A 13,395-nucleotide genomic window follows, 5' to 3' on the forward strand; every position below is an offset into this window, starting at 1 on the left:
GAGAGACTGGTGCAAAGGCGATGCCTAGAATGTTTATTAAAACAGTAGTAGTTCAGGCTGGATGGAACCCAAACATTTTTTGTCAATTTACAACAGTTTTTTTGCCGCAAATAAACTCTAAGTTTTAAAGTTCTGATTATTGATCATTGCTTTACATATGACCTTGGAGTTGAAATAAAAAGCTTTAAAAAACTATATTTTACTTTGGCGTTTGCCGGGTCATACTAGCCCATTTTTACAGCCATTATGTGTTGGCGTTTTTAAAACAGTAAAAGGCGAATGGAAGCGAATAGTCAAAAGTTGTTTGACTAAAAACCACTTTCAAAGTCGGACAAATCGACATTTTCTGGCCATGTTTAAGGATCTTTTCACTTGATTGTTTACAAATTTCTTCTAAACAAACTTTCATCGGTGCCGTGTTTCAAGCTGTTGAAAACAACAATATTGAAAATTTATTTGATTCTTAAACAGTATCTAGTACATTACTTTTAGGAAATGCTACAAATACACACTGCCAAAAATGTCAAATCGTGAATTTTTGATTAAAAGTTTTACTACTTTGAATAATGTCGTTCAAGAAGTGGGAAAAGATATAAACAAATCAATATAAACAATTCTAAATATAAGAGTGTAAAAAGGTGAGAGAATAAAGCGACCAGCTAATTATAATATGACTTCGGCGTATCCCAGTGAAAAATAAAACCGCGTCCCACATGGGTTCCGCATGGGTTCCGTGTGGGATTGATGGGATTTACGTGGGACGGATTTTCCCATGAGGTATCCGTATGGAAATTTGTCACCTTAAACCCATGTGGGTAATCCCACATGGGTTACATGTGGGAACCATATGGTATTTACACACATGGGAAATCCCACGTGGCTTTCATGTGGGATTTGCATGGGAATTAATTTGAAAGCTGGAAACTAAAAAAAAAACTTTTTAAAAAAAACTAAATAAAAATTTTTAAAGCGACATTGCATTGCGTTACGTTTATATTGTGTGAAAATATTTTATATTAATATAGAGAATGGCAAGCAAGTATGTAAGTACCACGAATAATGTTTATCTTTCTTTATAGAAATAAGATTAAGATTTGTGCAAATAGACGTATTATTAGGATAATATAATAGTTATTTGAATATAGATCTTGAGTATATTATCTGCAAACAATTAACTGATGAAAGTTCAAATGTTGTCAAAAACCAAGCATGCATGCATGGGACACTACAGTGTCCCACAAAGAAATGCAGGTTTGAAAGTCAAAGAATTCCCAATTTTCTTTGTTAAAAAAGAAAAAAATAGGGTGGTGGTGGTGGGGGAGATAAGTTTCTGTAACTTTTTTTATGCTCCAAAACTTTTAACTTTAGATATAATAAGGTCCTTATGACTTAAGGGACTTACAAACTACATTGAGGAACAAAAACAGGATATTAACAGAAACTTTTCAATTTTTAATCTGGAGTACCACAGTGTTATTGGGAATAAAGCCTCTGGGTCCAGTTTTCAAAGTAATATAATCTAAAGTAATGTTTAAATAAAATAGTATACTTTAAAATGCATATAGTTATACATATAACTCCTGATATAGTTATACATATAACTCCTGATATAGTTATACATATAACTCCTGATAGTTAACTATATGTATAACTAGTTATACATATAATTTGTTATAGAAACTTATTTTTTAAGGTTATGCTTGAACAAATTAGTACCAATTAATTCAAATTTAAGATTTAGTTAAAGTTCAAGTTAAAGTTCTTATTTATTCATTGTTTTTGTTAATTTTATATTTATTTGTTCGAATTTGTTAATTAGTACTATTTCTTACTACAGTAAGAATGTTTATCATTGTTGAATGTGATTTTATTTGTTAATTTTATTTTCAACATATTTTGACAACACCCTTTACATTTTAAATGATGACAGCTTTACTTTTCTATTGATGTTAAATTTATTATATTTCAATAACTCAGATTGTATCATAACTGAATTACTGTAAACTTTGTAGGGGTTTGTTGTATATCAAATGGTGTTTTAAATAAAGTGAAAATAATATATATATATATATATATATATATATATATATATATATATATATATATATATATATATATATATATATATATATATATATATATATATACAACATTAAAACAATAAAATTGATACAAAATTACACTTTAAAACGAATACCATTAACATTGTGATGATAATAGCATTAGGAAACTAGTATTTATGTGTTAATATTATACTATAAATAAATAGTTTTTTAATTCATTTTATAAAATAGAGACTGATAACTGATAATTAATGGAAATAAATACAAATTATAAAAATCATGTAAACTTCATTTATTATTTCTAAATACTATATTAATGTTAGTCTACAAAGTTAAAATCAATTTAGAGCATTGTTATTAGTTCTTTTGCGATTCGCACTTCCACTTCTGTCTCTCAAATTTATAAAATAGGTGGTCAAAGCTTGCTCAATAGGTAGGTTCTCAGCACAACAATGCTTTTTTCTTACACTTTCTAAAGAGAAATATGGCAAATTGATTACTTATTTTATCTAAATCATAGGATCATCTATGCATAATGATGTCAGATGATGACCCGGTTTATTGAACACCTTTACCCTTTATCAAACTCAGTCAATTTATTGCTATCTCCCATTGAAAATGATGTCAGTTTTTGTTATCATATTATGATGGTATATCTAAATTGTTAATATAATATAATAAAATGCATATGCCATCAATTTTTTTCTGGTTCAATTATACATTTATTCTCAACAGTACTAAAAGTAAAAAAAAAAAGCACAAATTGTTCTTTCAGATAAGCAAGCTAATTTCTGAGTTTAAATTGTTTTTCCTATGATCCTCTACAGTTTTAAGCAACAAAAGCAAGAAGTTTTTAGACCACATTGTTGGTGTAAATACCTCTAAAACCTGCTCATAGCTAGCATAAATTGTTTTACTTTTTTTTAAATAAAATAATTTACTTTTTTTTTTAATTCAATTTTTTAATTGACATTATTTTGGTCTCAACATTCCCTCCCATTGTTAATTATTGTTAAACTCACACTGCCCCTCTATCTACTGGCATCATGATCCTATAGCCTAAATACTATATATATATATATATATATATATATATATATATATATATATATATATTATATATATATATATATATATATATATACATATATATATATATAATTTTTACTTTATTTACAACACCATTTGATATACAACAAATTCTTACAAAGCTTATAATAATTCAGTAAAATTCAATCTGAGTTATTGAAACGTAATAAATTTAACATCAATAGAAAAGTAAAGCTGTCATCATTTAAAATGTAAAGGGGGTTGTCAAAATATGTTGAAACTAAAATTAAGTTACCAATAAAATCACGTTCAACAATGATAAATATTCTTACTGTAGTAAGAATTAGTACTAGTTAACAAATTTGAACAAATAAATATAAAATAGTGAAAAAACAATGAACAAATAAGAACTTGAACTTGAACTAAATCTTGAATTTGAATTAATTGGTACTAATTTTTTCAAGCATAACCTTAAAAAATAAGTTTGTATAATAAATTTTATGTATAACTAGTTATACATATAGTTAACTATCAGAAGTTATATGTATAACTGCATGCATTTTAAAGCATTTTATTTAATTTATATATTACTTTAGATCATATTACTTTGAATACTGGACCCAGAGACTTTATTCCCAATAACACTGTGGTACTCCAGATTAAAAATTGAAAAGTTTCTGTTAATATCCTGTTTTTGTTCTTCAATGTAGTTTGTAAGTCCCTTAAGTCATAAGGACCTTATTATATCTAAAGTTAAAAGTTTTGGAGCATAAAAAAAGTTACAGAAACTTATCTCCCCCCTATTTTAATTTTTTTTTTTTATTAAAGAAAATTTGACTTTCAAACCAGCATTTCTTTGTGGGACACTGCAGTGTCCCATGCATGCATGCTTGGTTTTTGACAAAGATAAGTTTGCAAATAATATACTCAAGAACTATATTCAAATATCATATGAACATGTTAGAGAATGTTCATATGATATTTGAATATCACAAATTTAATAATATAGTTGTGATATGTTATATAAATAATACCATAATAGATTTAATGAAATAATACCATAATAGATGATATGAAAATAAGATAGGATATAAAGGCAATGATCAAAGAATAAATTTACTTATAGAAATTTAGATTTTTGTTTATTAGTTTCAGAATATTATATTATGTGTGACCGCGGCCTTCTATAATAACAGGCCTTGACATCGCGCAACAAATTTATTAATCTGAAGGCCAATTCCTAATACTGTGTTTACATTTTCATCTTTTAACATTATACGAAAGTTTGTGTTTGCGCTTTTTTAATAAATCTTTAAAATTTGATTGGTTTATAAATTAGATAGCGCAACTTCAAGACGTTAACGTTGTAAGTTTCAAGGCGTTAACATTGTAAGGTAATAATATTGTCAAAATAACGATTAGTTTTTTTAAATGCCTTAAAAATGCCTTTGAAATGCTGTGTATCTCTTTGCAAGTCAAACTATCTCAACTACAACAAAAATATCAATTTATACAACTACAACTACAATATTAATTACAACTACAACGAAGTTTATATGATTGTTTGTGTATTGACTACAAGTTGCCAAGTATAAGGACTTTAACACGATTGACTTCAAAAATAAGCTCAATGGAGGACTTAAGTTTCATAAATAGTATTTTTATGAATTTAAATCCATTAAAAAGAATTTCCATACTACTAATTGATGAGGTCTATGTCAAAGCTTCATTACTTTACCAAAGAGGTGCTTTGTTTGGTCAAGCAGTAAACTACCCTGAAAAGTTAGCTAAAACAATTTTATCATTTATGATTAAATGTCTTTTTGGAGGTCCAGAATTTATATGTAGAGCTCAACCTGTTGCAAATCTTTCCTCTGAATTTCAGTTTGCTCAATGTCAACAAATTGTCTATACAATAAATAATATTGAAAATAGTAAGACACTGGTAATAATTACTGATGGTAACCGTGTAAATCAAAGATTTTTTGGAATGTTTAAAACAGTTGATAGTAAACCATGGTTAACAACATCAGGTATATATTTATTGTATGATTATGTGCATCTACTAAAATCTATATGAAACAATTGGTTGACAAAAAAGACTGGGGAACTTCAACTTTTGAACAATAAAGAACTGGCTTTGGCTAAGTGGAGTGATTTAGAAACTATATATAAAATTGAGTGCAATAGTCTTTTTAAACTCTCTTAACTTACAGCTAAATCAGTTTATCCAAAACCAATAGAGAGACAATCTGTAAAGTTTTGTTTGTCTGTTTTTTGCAAAGAAACAGTAGCTGCATTAAGAACGCATCCAGAGATCGAAAATAAAGCATTTGAAGGTACTGCTGTATTTATTGAAAAATAATTTTTTTTCGAATGTTGTTAATGTCAAAGCACCTGCTGCTGGCATTCGGTTTAGAAATGAATTATGCGAAGAAATCCACTCAGTTGGTGATCAACAGTTACAACTGCTTCAAGATATTGCTGAACTGTCAAATTTTATGAAACCTACAGGTAAGCGTGTAAAACAGCTTACGCTAGATACTAGCAATGCAATAGCGCATTGATGTTATGGCTTTATTGATCTTGTAGAAACTTCGTTGAGTAATGGAGCAAAGTATGTCTTATTAGGTTGGTTTTCAACAGATCCACTTGAAAAAGCTTTTTCTAAGCTTTGACAGGGATCTGGAGGTATTTACTTTATAAACGCTAAATCTGTAATTGAAAAAATTAATATTCAACTTACTAAATTGATATTACAACTTGACATTCCTGTTGATGGTATCGATGGTCATCATTGTGACATATGTTTTAGAGATATTTCTACTGATGAAAAAGAACTTCTGGATAATATACATGATCTTGAAAGGTCAGTTAATAAATCTACATTAGTGGCTATAGTTTACATAGCTGGCTATGTGCAAAAAAGCGAAATAAAAATTTATGATGATTCTACCAATTATTATTATAAATATGGAAGTTATCTGTATAGCCTAAACAGAGGCGGACTTGAAATTCCTTCTGATGCTCTTTTCTAATGGTCAATATTTTGCTTTTTTTTTTTCAAGGTGCTACTGACCCTTTATGTAGAACATTTTGTGTTACTCAGTTTTAGTTCATTGCTGCTAAATATTAATTTAAAATCACAAAAAAACAATGCAGAGTATATTCTAATATTCTGCTAAAGAATTACTCACTAATTACCACTCCCAAAATACTAAAGCTATCATAATTTATGTGAAAATTAGTTTTGTAATTAATTATGCTATTTACTTGTTATGTTTTTTATTTTCTCATTAGCCTATATGTCTTTCAATATGTTTGGATTTGTAAATATTTACCCTGTTGAGATATATTGATAAAACTTTTTTTTTGCTTGAATCAACTTTTGTTGGTGTTTTTTATTGTTGGTGATTTTTATTGTTACCATTTTTAGCAAAAAAAATTAAAAATACAGTTATCTTTTTAATATATAGATATATACTTTGTTATGGTTCTGCTTGTTATTGATACTATTTAATATTACATAAATATTCTTAATGAAATTTGAAATACGAAAAATATGATTATCTTTTAACAACTTTTTGGTTTTCTTTTTATATTTCCGTCTTTACTAGAGATTATTATTAGAAAACATAGACTGCCATTACACCCTACCTAATATAAAAATATATCAATATAAGTAAAAGTGAAAGTTTAATCGGCCTTCAGTTTTTACGGCATTTCGCGATGTCAAGGCCTGTTATTATAGAAGGCCGTGTGTGTGACGAAAAAGTAAAGATACTTTTGCATCCAGTGGCTATTGCACCCAACGTCTACATCATTGAAAAAGTAGGTTTTTACATTTTTGTTTTTGTTTTTTTGTTTAACTACTTATCCTAATTGATCACTTTTTTTCAGGATTCTCCTCATGGGTTCAAGCTCATTACGCATAATATGTGTTCAATTACCCATAATACGTTAGTCATTGTAAGTAATAAATTAGGAAATAATTATTTGTGAAATATTGTAGTCATTAATGACTTCAACCTGGCTAATAATTAAAATTGCTCGACTAATAAGGTTCCTTATTAAAATTGCTCTCTTTCTCTCTCTCTCTCTCTCTCTCTCTCTCTCTCTCTCTCTCTCTCTCTCTCTCTCTCTCTCTCTCTCTCTCTCTCTCTCTCTCTCTCTCTCTCTCTCTCTCTCTCTCTCTCTCTCTCTCTCTCTCTCTCTCTCTCTCTCTCTCTCTATATATATATATATATATATATTTATTTATATACATTTGTATTTATATTTTTTTTTTAGAAAATGTTTGAAGAAAGTTAGAAGATACTAAAAACCTCGGTATTATGCAAGCCGAAGCGATTTAATTAATTCAATCGACAAAAAACGGCGTGTTAATCGCAAAAGAAAAAATAATATTTTTAATATTCATTTTGGATGTATTAATTAATAGCATTTATTTTAAAATAAATTCATTTTGCAACACGTTTTTTAATTTTATAAAATTTCGTCATAATAGTTTAAGGTAAATCCCACATGGGTTATAGGTGGAAAACATCACATGTAAAAGATCAAAAATGCTACACATTTTGAATACCAAATGGGATAAAGTAGCAAATACCAGATTAAGTTAAGCTTCTCTGAAAGCTTCGATGATTTATTTTAAATTACTATTTAAGTAATTTTTAAATTAAAAGAATTTTAAAAATAGAAGCATTCAGACTTTCATTTGTCTAGTATTGACTACTTTTATACCATTTGGATTAAAATATGTGGCATTTAAGATCTATAACATGTAGTATTTTTCACCTAAATCCCATGTAGGATTTACCACATAAAACCCATGTGGGATTTACCATATGAAACCCACATGGGACAAAATAATAATCCCCATATGGGTTACATATGGTAAAAACCCACGCGTATCCCATATGGGATTTACCATATGGAATCCATGTGGGATTTACCATATGAAACCCACATGGGACAAAATAGTAATCCCCACATGGGTTACTTATGGAAAAAATCGACGCGTATCCCATGTGCGCTTTTTCACTGGGATGTCATCGCTTACCACGAAGCTGAACAAGAATCAAAAAAACATAAATTAGATAAACAAGCCGCAAAGAAATTGGCTTGAGAGCAAAAAAAGATTGCCACTGCTACTCAAAAAGCAGAAAATGCACAAAAAAGAAATGAAAAGAAAAAAAGTTGAAACAAAGTCAGTCAATTAAAACACCATGTAAAAAAGGTTGAAAGACAAAGAATCAATCAGAAGACCCACATTTATCTCAAGCTTCAAACAGCATTTTAATACCTGATGATTGCATTTGTTATTCTTGCGAAAGTGGTTGGGCGAATAGCTTAGATAACCAATGGCTTACATGTGAGCAGTGTTCTTATTGGTCATGCATTGCATGTGTCGTTGATTATCGTTCAATTATGGAACTTATTTGTAACGAATGTGAATAAAATAGTATATTTTCTTTTTTAATTAAACAATTTCATTTTTTTAAAGGATTAAATTAATTATTTTAATGCTAGTATTTATTGTGTGTTTTTCTATATTTGATACGGAATTAGGGACACCTAAATCGGGATAAAAACAATGCTTTTTAAAAATAAAATAAAATAGAGATTTATTTTTATATTATTTTTTCAGGAAATCTATGTAGGGGCTTTATGAAAGGATTATGATGATAATCTTATCATTTAAATCCGTTCTTATATTTAAATCCGTTTTGTTTATATCATTACTTAAAATGTGAAGTTTTAGCATTTTTTTATTCCATTTTTAATTATATGAAAACCTGTGTATAGTTTTATTATGTAATCGAAAAAAAAAAAAAGAAGAAGAAAAAAATCAGTATTTTTTTAACAAAAAAAACAAACATTATACATGATGAGCAATCTTAAAGCATTTTCGGAAAATGAGCAAAAAATAAAAGCTAAAAATTAATAAATAAAGGTAGCTATTTATGTACAGTAATTAACCAATACCTATTTGTACTTCTTTGACATATCTAATCTATTTATATTGTATTTTAATATTGTTTATACTTTTGGTAATATTGCGTTAATATTTGTTATTAGCTAATGAAAAGGTTTTAATCAACATTTGACACCTTGGTCATTACTAACATATAAATACAAAAAAGTTTATTGGATTCCATATATTGACCATCAGCTCTGGTATATGTTCGATAAGATAACATGGTGCAAGCCATATTTGGTATTAAATCGTAAATACCCTACCATTAGACGTTGCGTGGGTCATTAAGACTAGCCACTCCTTAAGAAAAAGATATTGCATGGGCCTATTTGCAGCACAATAAACAGTTGTTTAGTTATTTAATGTACATATACTCAAAACCATATGATTCAATTTTCAATATATATTTTCTAAAACAAGTTGTAAATTTTCCAGGTCTTTTATAAATAAACAAAGTAAATAAGTAATTTAAATTAAATACATTAAACTCTTATTATTACTTAATGTTGAGTACAAGATACTTAAAGAAAACTCTGCTTGTCTGGGTAAAGGCATCAACATAGATAATTGTACATAGGAGGAAGCGAAATCTTTTATCTTTTGCGTAAGGATACCAAAATATGTAAGGATATTCTTGCAAACAACATAAATTGATTGGAAAATTGTGGTTGTAGAAAAGTAATCATATTATTCACGAACTTTGTTTCTTCTTTTTTATTATTCTAAAATAAATGTAGATATTTTAATAAATAAAATTTTTAATGGATTGAGGTTGCAGCAGTTTTATCGTTAGCAGTTTATGGATTGAACACGAGTCGAGTTTCCAATCTGGATATCCGAATCTGATTATCCGGACATTTCGCTTAATTTTGACTATTCAAAAATCCGTACAACTTTCAGTGAAAACCCGACAATACGGATATTTTTCAATAAAACAAGGTGTTACTTGTCTTTTTTTTTTTTTTTTTTGCGTAAAGGTTGGGAAACGATAAACATAGATTAAAAAAAAATTAAAAGTTTAATATAACTGTTATTTATGATAGGAAACTTTTGACTCAAAGTATAAATTTATTTTTATTTTGTCAAATGTTAGTTTATTTTTTTCTGCTTTTAGTTACAATTGTTTGTCGTTACACTTTGTAGCTTAGTTGTTTAAGCACAATGCATTGTCTGCTTAATTTTACATTAATGTAATATTAAAAAGACAATTATTATTCCTGTATGTATATATTCTTTAAACTAAAGCAATTTGATTAAATATTAAAAGTTTTTTAATATCAAAAGTTTTAGGGCAGCTTTTTTATTAAATTGATTTTAGCTTTGATTGAAATCGCATGCAATTATTTTTTGAAGCAAAGGCTTCGACATCCCTAAAAGTCCTACTACTGTAACAAAATGCATTCTGAAGTTTTATAAAATAAAAATCAAAAAGCAGTTAGTCTTATCATGGATCTAAAAGTAAAAAAACGTAACACTATCAATGTTACAATTCACGCCCTTGTTATGGTCAAGTATGCAAGGCTATTGGGCATCACATCTCAACCGGATAGTCTTTAATGTAGAATAATTTGAAACCCTAAACACAAGTACTGATCACAAGGTATTTGAAAAAAACGGGATTTTTATTTGCTTAGAAAATCAGGTAAATAAAGTATACATTATTTTGTAATTGAAAGCATTTATTTTTTAATTTAAGAAAACATAGAGTTATGTAACTCTTCAAGCATTTCTTCTCGTTGTGGTTCTTTTTCTTTCAGTCGCCTCTTTTCTTCATACTCAAAATCATCTGTAGGATATTCATATCGACACATAGGACATGTGTTTGTTTTGTACAGCCATGGTAAAATGCACGTTGCATGAAAACAATGTTTACATTTAGGAAGTTCTTTAACTAAACTTTTTTCTTCAAACACTTTCAAGCAAATAGGACAGCTTTCAGATTTCCGACAAACAGTAGAAAGATTAGCCAAAAACTGTTTTGAAGCTGGGGGATTTTTAATTTTTCCTTGCAGACTACTCTCCAACTCCTCAGAGATTTGAAATGTTGCTAGAAAGATTCTAGCAATTTCGAGAAAATCCCATGATTCAACATTGTTAGATTGTGTAGACATTTAATTAATCATATTTAAAATATGTACTTCATATATATAAAATATATAAATATATATATATATATATATATATATATATATATATATATATATATATATATATATTTATATATATACACACATATATATACACACACACACACATATATATTCATATATAAATATATAAATATATATATATATATATATATATATATATATATATATATATATATATATATATATATATATATATATATATATATATATATATATATATATATATATATATATATATATATATATATATATATATATATATTATATATATATAAAGCTAATTAGATAGTCGATGTAGCAGCACTCCATTCTAGCAGCAGACTATAAGATAGTTGATGTAGCAACACTCTGCGCATATTTTTAAAATATATTTAAAAAAACAAAAACACTATTGATTAAAAAATCTTTCTAGTCATTATTATTGCAGTTTTTTAAAAAACTCAATGTACTTCTGTATTATTTTAATTGTTTTAACTTTTAAACAACATTAAAATGTACTTAATTGTTGAAGCTGCTTAAAAGTTGTAGAAAGTGACTTTTTTTACCATATAAGTCTCTTTTGACTATGATATAAGGCTATATATATATATCTTCTATAGCCTATTTAGATAAGCTTTTGCTCACTTGTTTTGCTTATATTTATAGCATACCGCATTTTTAGAAAAAGAAAAAAAAAAAACGAAGAATAATGAAAGAAAAGATTGCTGCCCCATGCCAAACCCTCAGCAGGCTATTTCAGTGTGACACCAGAGTGCTCATCTAAACGAGCAACTTAAGTTATATACATACATACATATATATATATATATATATATATATATATATATATATATATATATATATATATATATATATATATGTATATATATATATATATATATATATATAAATATATATAAATATATATATATAAATATATATATATATATATATATATAAATATATATATATATGTATATATATATATATATATATATATATATATATATATATATATATATATATATATATATATATATATATATATTATATATATATATATATATATATATATATATAGACACACACACATACATATATGTCATATAAAATTAAAATTACAAAACACATAAATAAAAAATTAACATGACCAGGAAGGTCTATGAAAGACTATAGTTGTCTTATCACTGTAAATTAATACTCATACATGATAATGTTTTCAACTATATCCTTTTTTAATTCTATTTAGGACTTTAGTTTTGGCTTTATATTGAAGAATAATAATATAAAAAACTAACAGTTCTATTTGTGTTAATAAGATAACTAATATAATATATAATAATAATTCTGACCGGAAGGTAATCCACTGGTATTCAAAGTGGTAGCCCTCCTATAAAGACCAAGGTATCAACAAGAAGTAATCCACAGGTGTTTGCAGTGGTTGTCTCTCTTTTATTGATGGAAATTGAGGATTGAGATATGACTAAGCTCACTGACCAACAAAAGAATTTTATGGTTTTGATGATTAACAAAGCAATTAAAGAGCTAAAAAATGACTTTATGCTAAAACTAAATCAACAAACTAAATTATTTGAAGTGAAATTGACGGGCAAAGATGCAGAAATAGCTGAACTTAAAAGAAAGTGAAAAATTAGAAGAGAAAAATGCAAATGTACCACCTTCTAGTTCACCTACTGTTTATTACAGCCAAATTGCTAAGCAATTAGCCAAACCAGGTTCAGAGCTTTATAATACAAGCATCAAAGTGTCAAAAAGTCATGAAAAACTATCCAGTAAAAAGTCTAAAAATGTTGTGATTGTTGGTTTGGCTAACTCACAAAAAAAAAAAAAAAACAAGGACCGTAAGACAGATGATGAGAACATGGTCAATGAATTAATATGATCGCTGAACGGACGAATAATAATAAAATCGAAGTTGCCTTGGTAAACAATACATCAGAACCATAAGTTGTTGAATTTGAGAATGAAGTAGCACAAAACGAGATGTTGTCTGCAGCCAAGGAACTGTCAACAATTGAGGTATACAAAAAAGTATATATAAGACCTGATCGCACTCCTGATGAACAGGCTGAATTTTCACAATTGTATAAAGAGAGAAAGGAGGCAAATGAAGACTTACAACGCAATAATAACCTAGACCAGCCTTTTCGAT

The 13,395-nt window shown here is 27.3% G+C and overlaps 1 protein-coding gene and 1 long non-coding RNA gene across 2 annotated transcripts; one reads left to right on the top strand and one right to left on the bottom strand.

The window, feature by feature from the left end:
• The first annotated feature begins 946 nt into the window (after positions 1–946).
• Positions 947–7,584, top strand: LOC136087452 (uncharacterized). Its single transcript, XR_010641805.1, has 4 exons — positions 947–1,043; positions 4,263–6,944; positions 7,014–7,082; positions 7,404–7,584. It is a non-coding gene; the product is annotated as an uncharacterized LOC136087452 (long non-coding RNA).
• Positions 7,585–10,784: 3,200 nt separating this feature from the next.
• LOC100210003 (E3 ubiquitin-protein ligase RNF181) lies at positions 10,785–11,204 on the bottom strand. The gene has a single exon (XM_065809366.1). The coding sequence runs from the start codon at positions 11,202–11,204 to the stop codon at positions 10,785–10,787; it is 420 nt and encodes a 139-aa protein (XP_065665438.1).
• Positions 11,205–13,395: the final 2,191 nt, after the last annotated feature.

The sequence above is a fragment of the Hydra vulgaris genome, chromosome 11, assembly GCF_038396675.1.
Source record: "Hydra vulgaris chromosome 11, alternate assembly HydraT2T_AEP".
NCBI lineage: Eukaryota > Metazoa > Cnidaria > Hydrozoa > Anthoathecata > Hydridae > Hydra > Hydra vulgaris.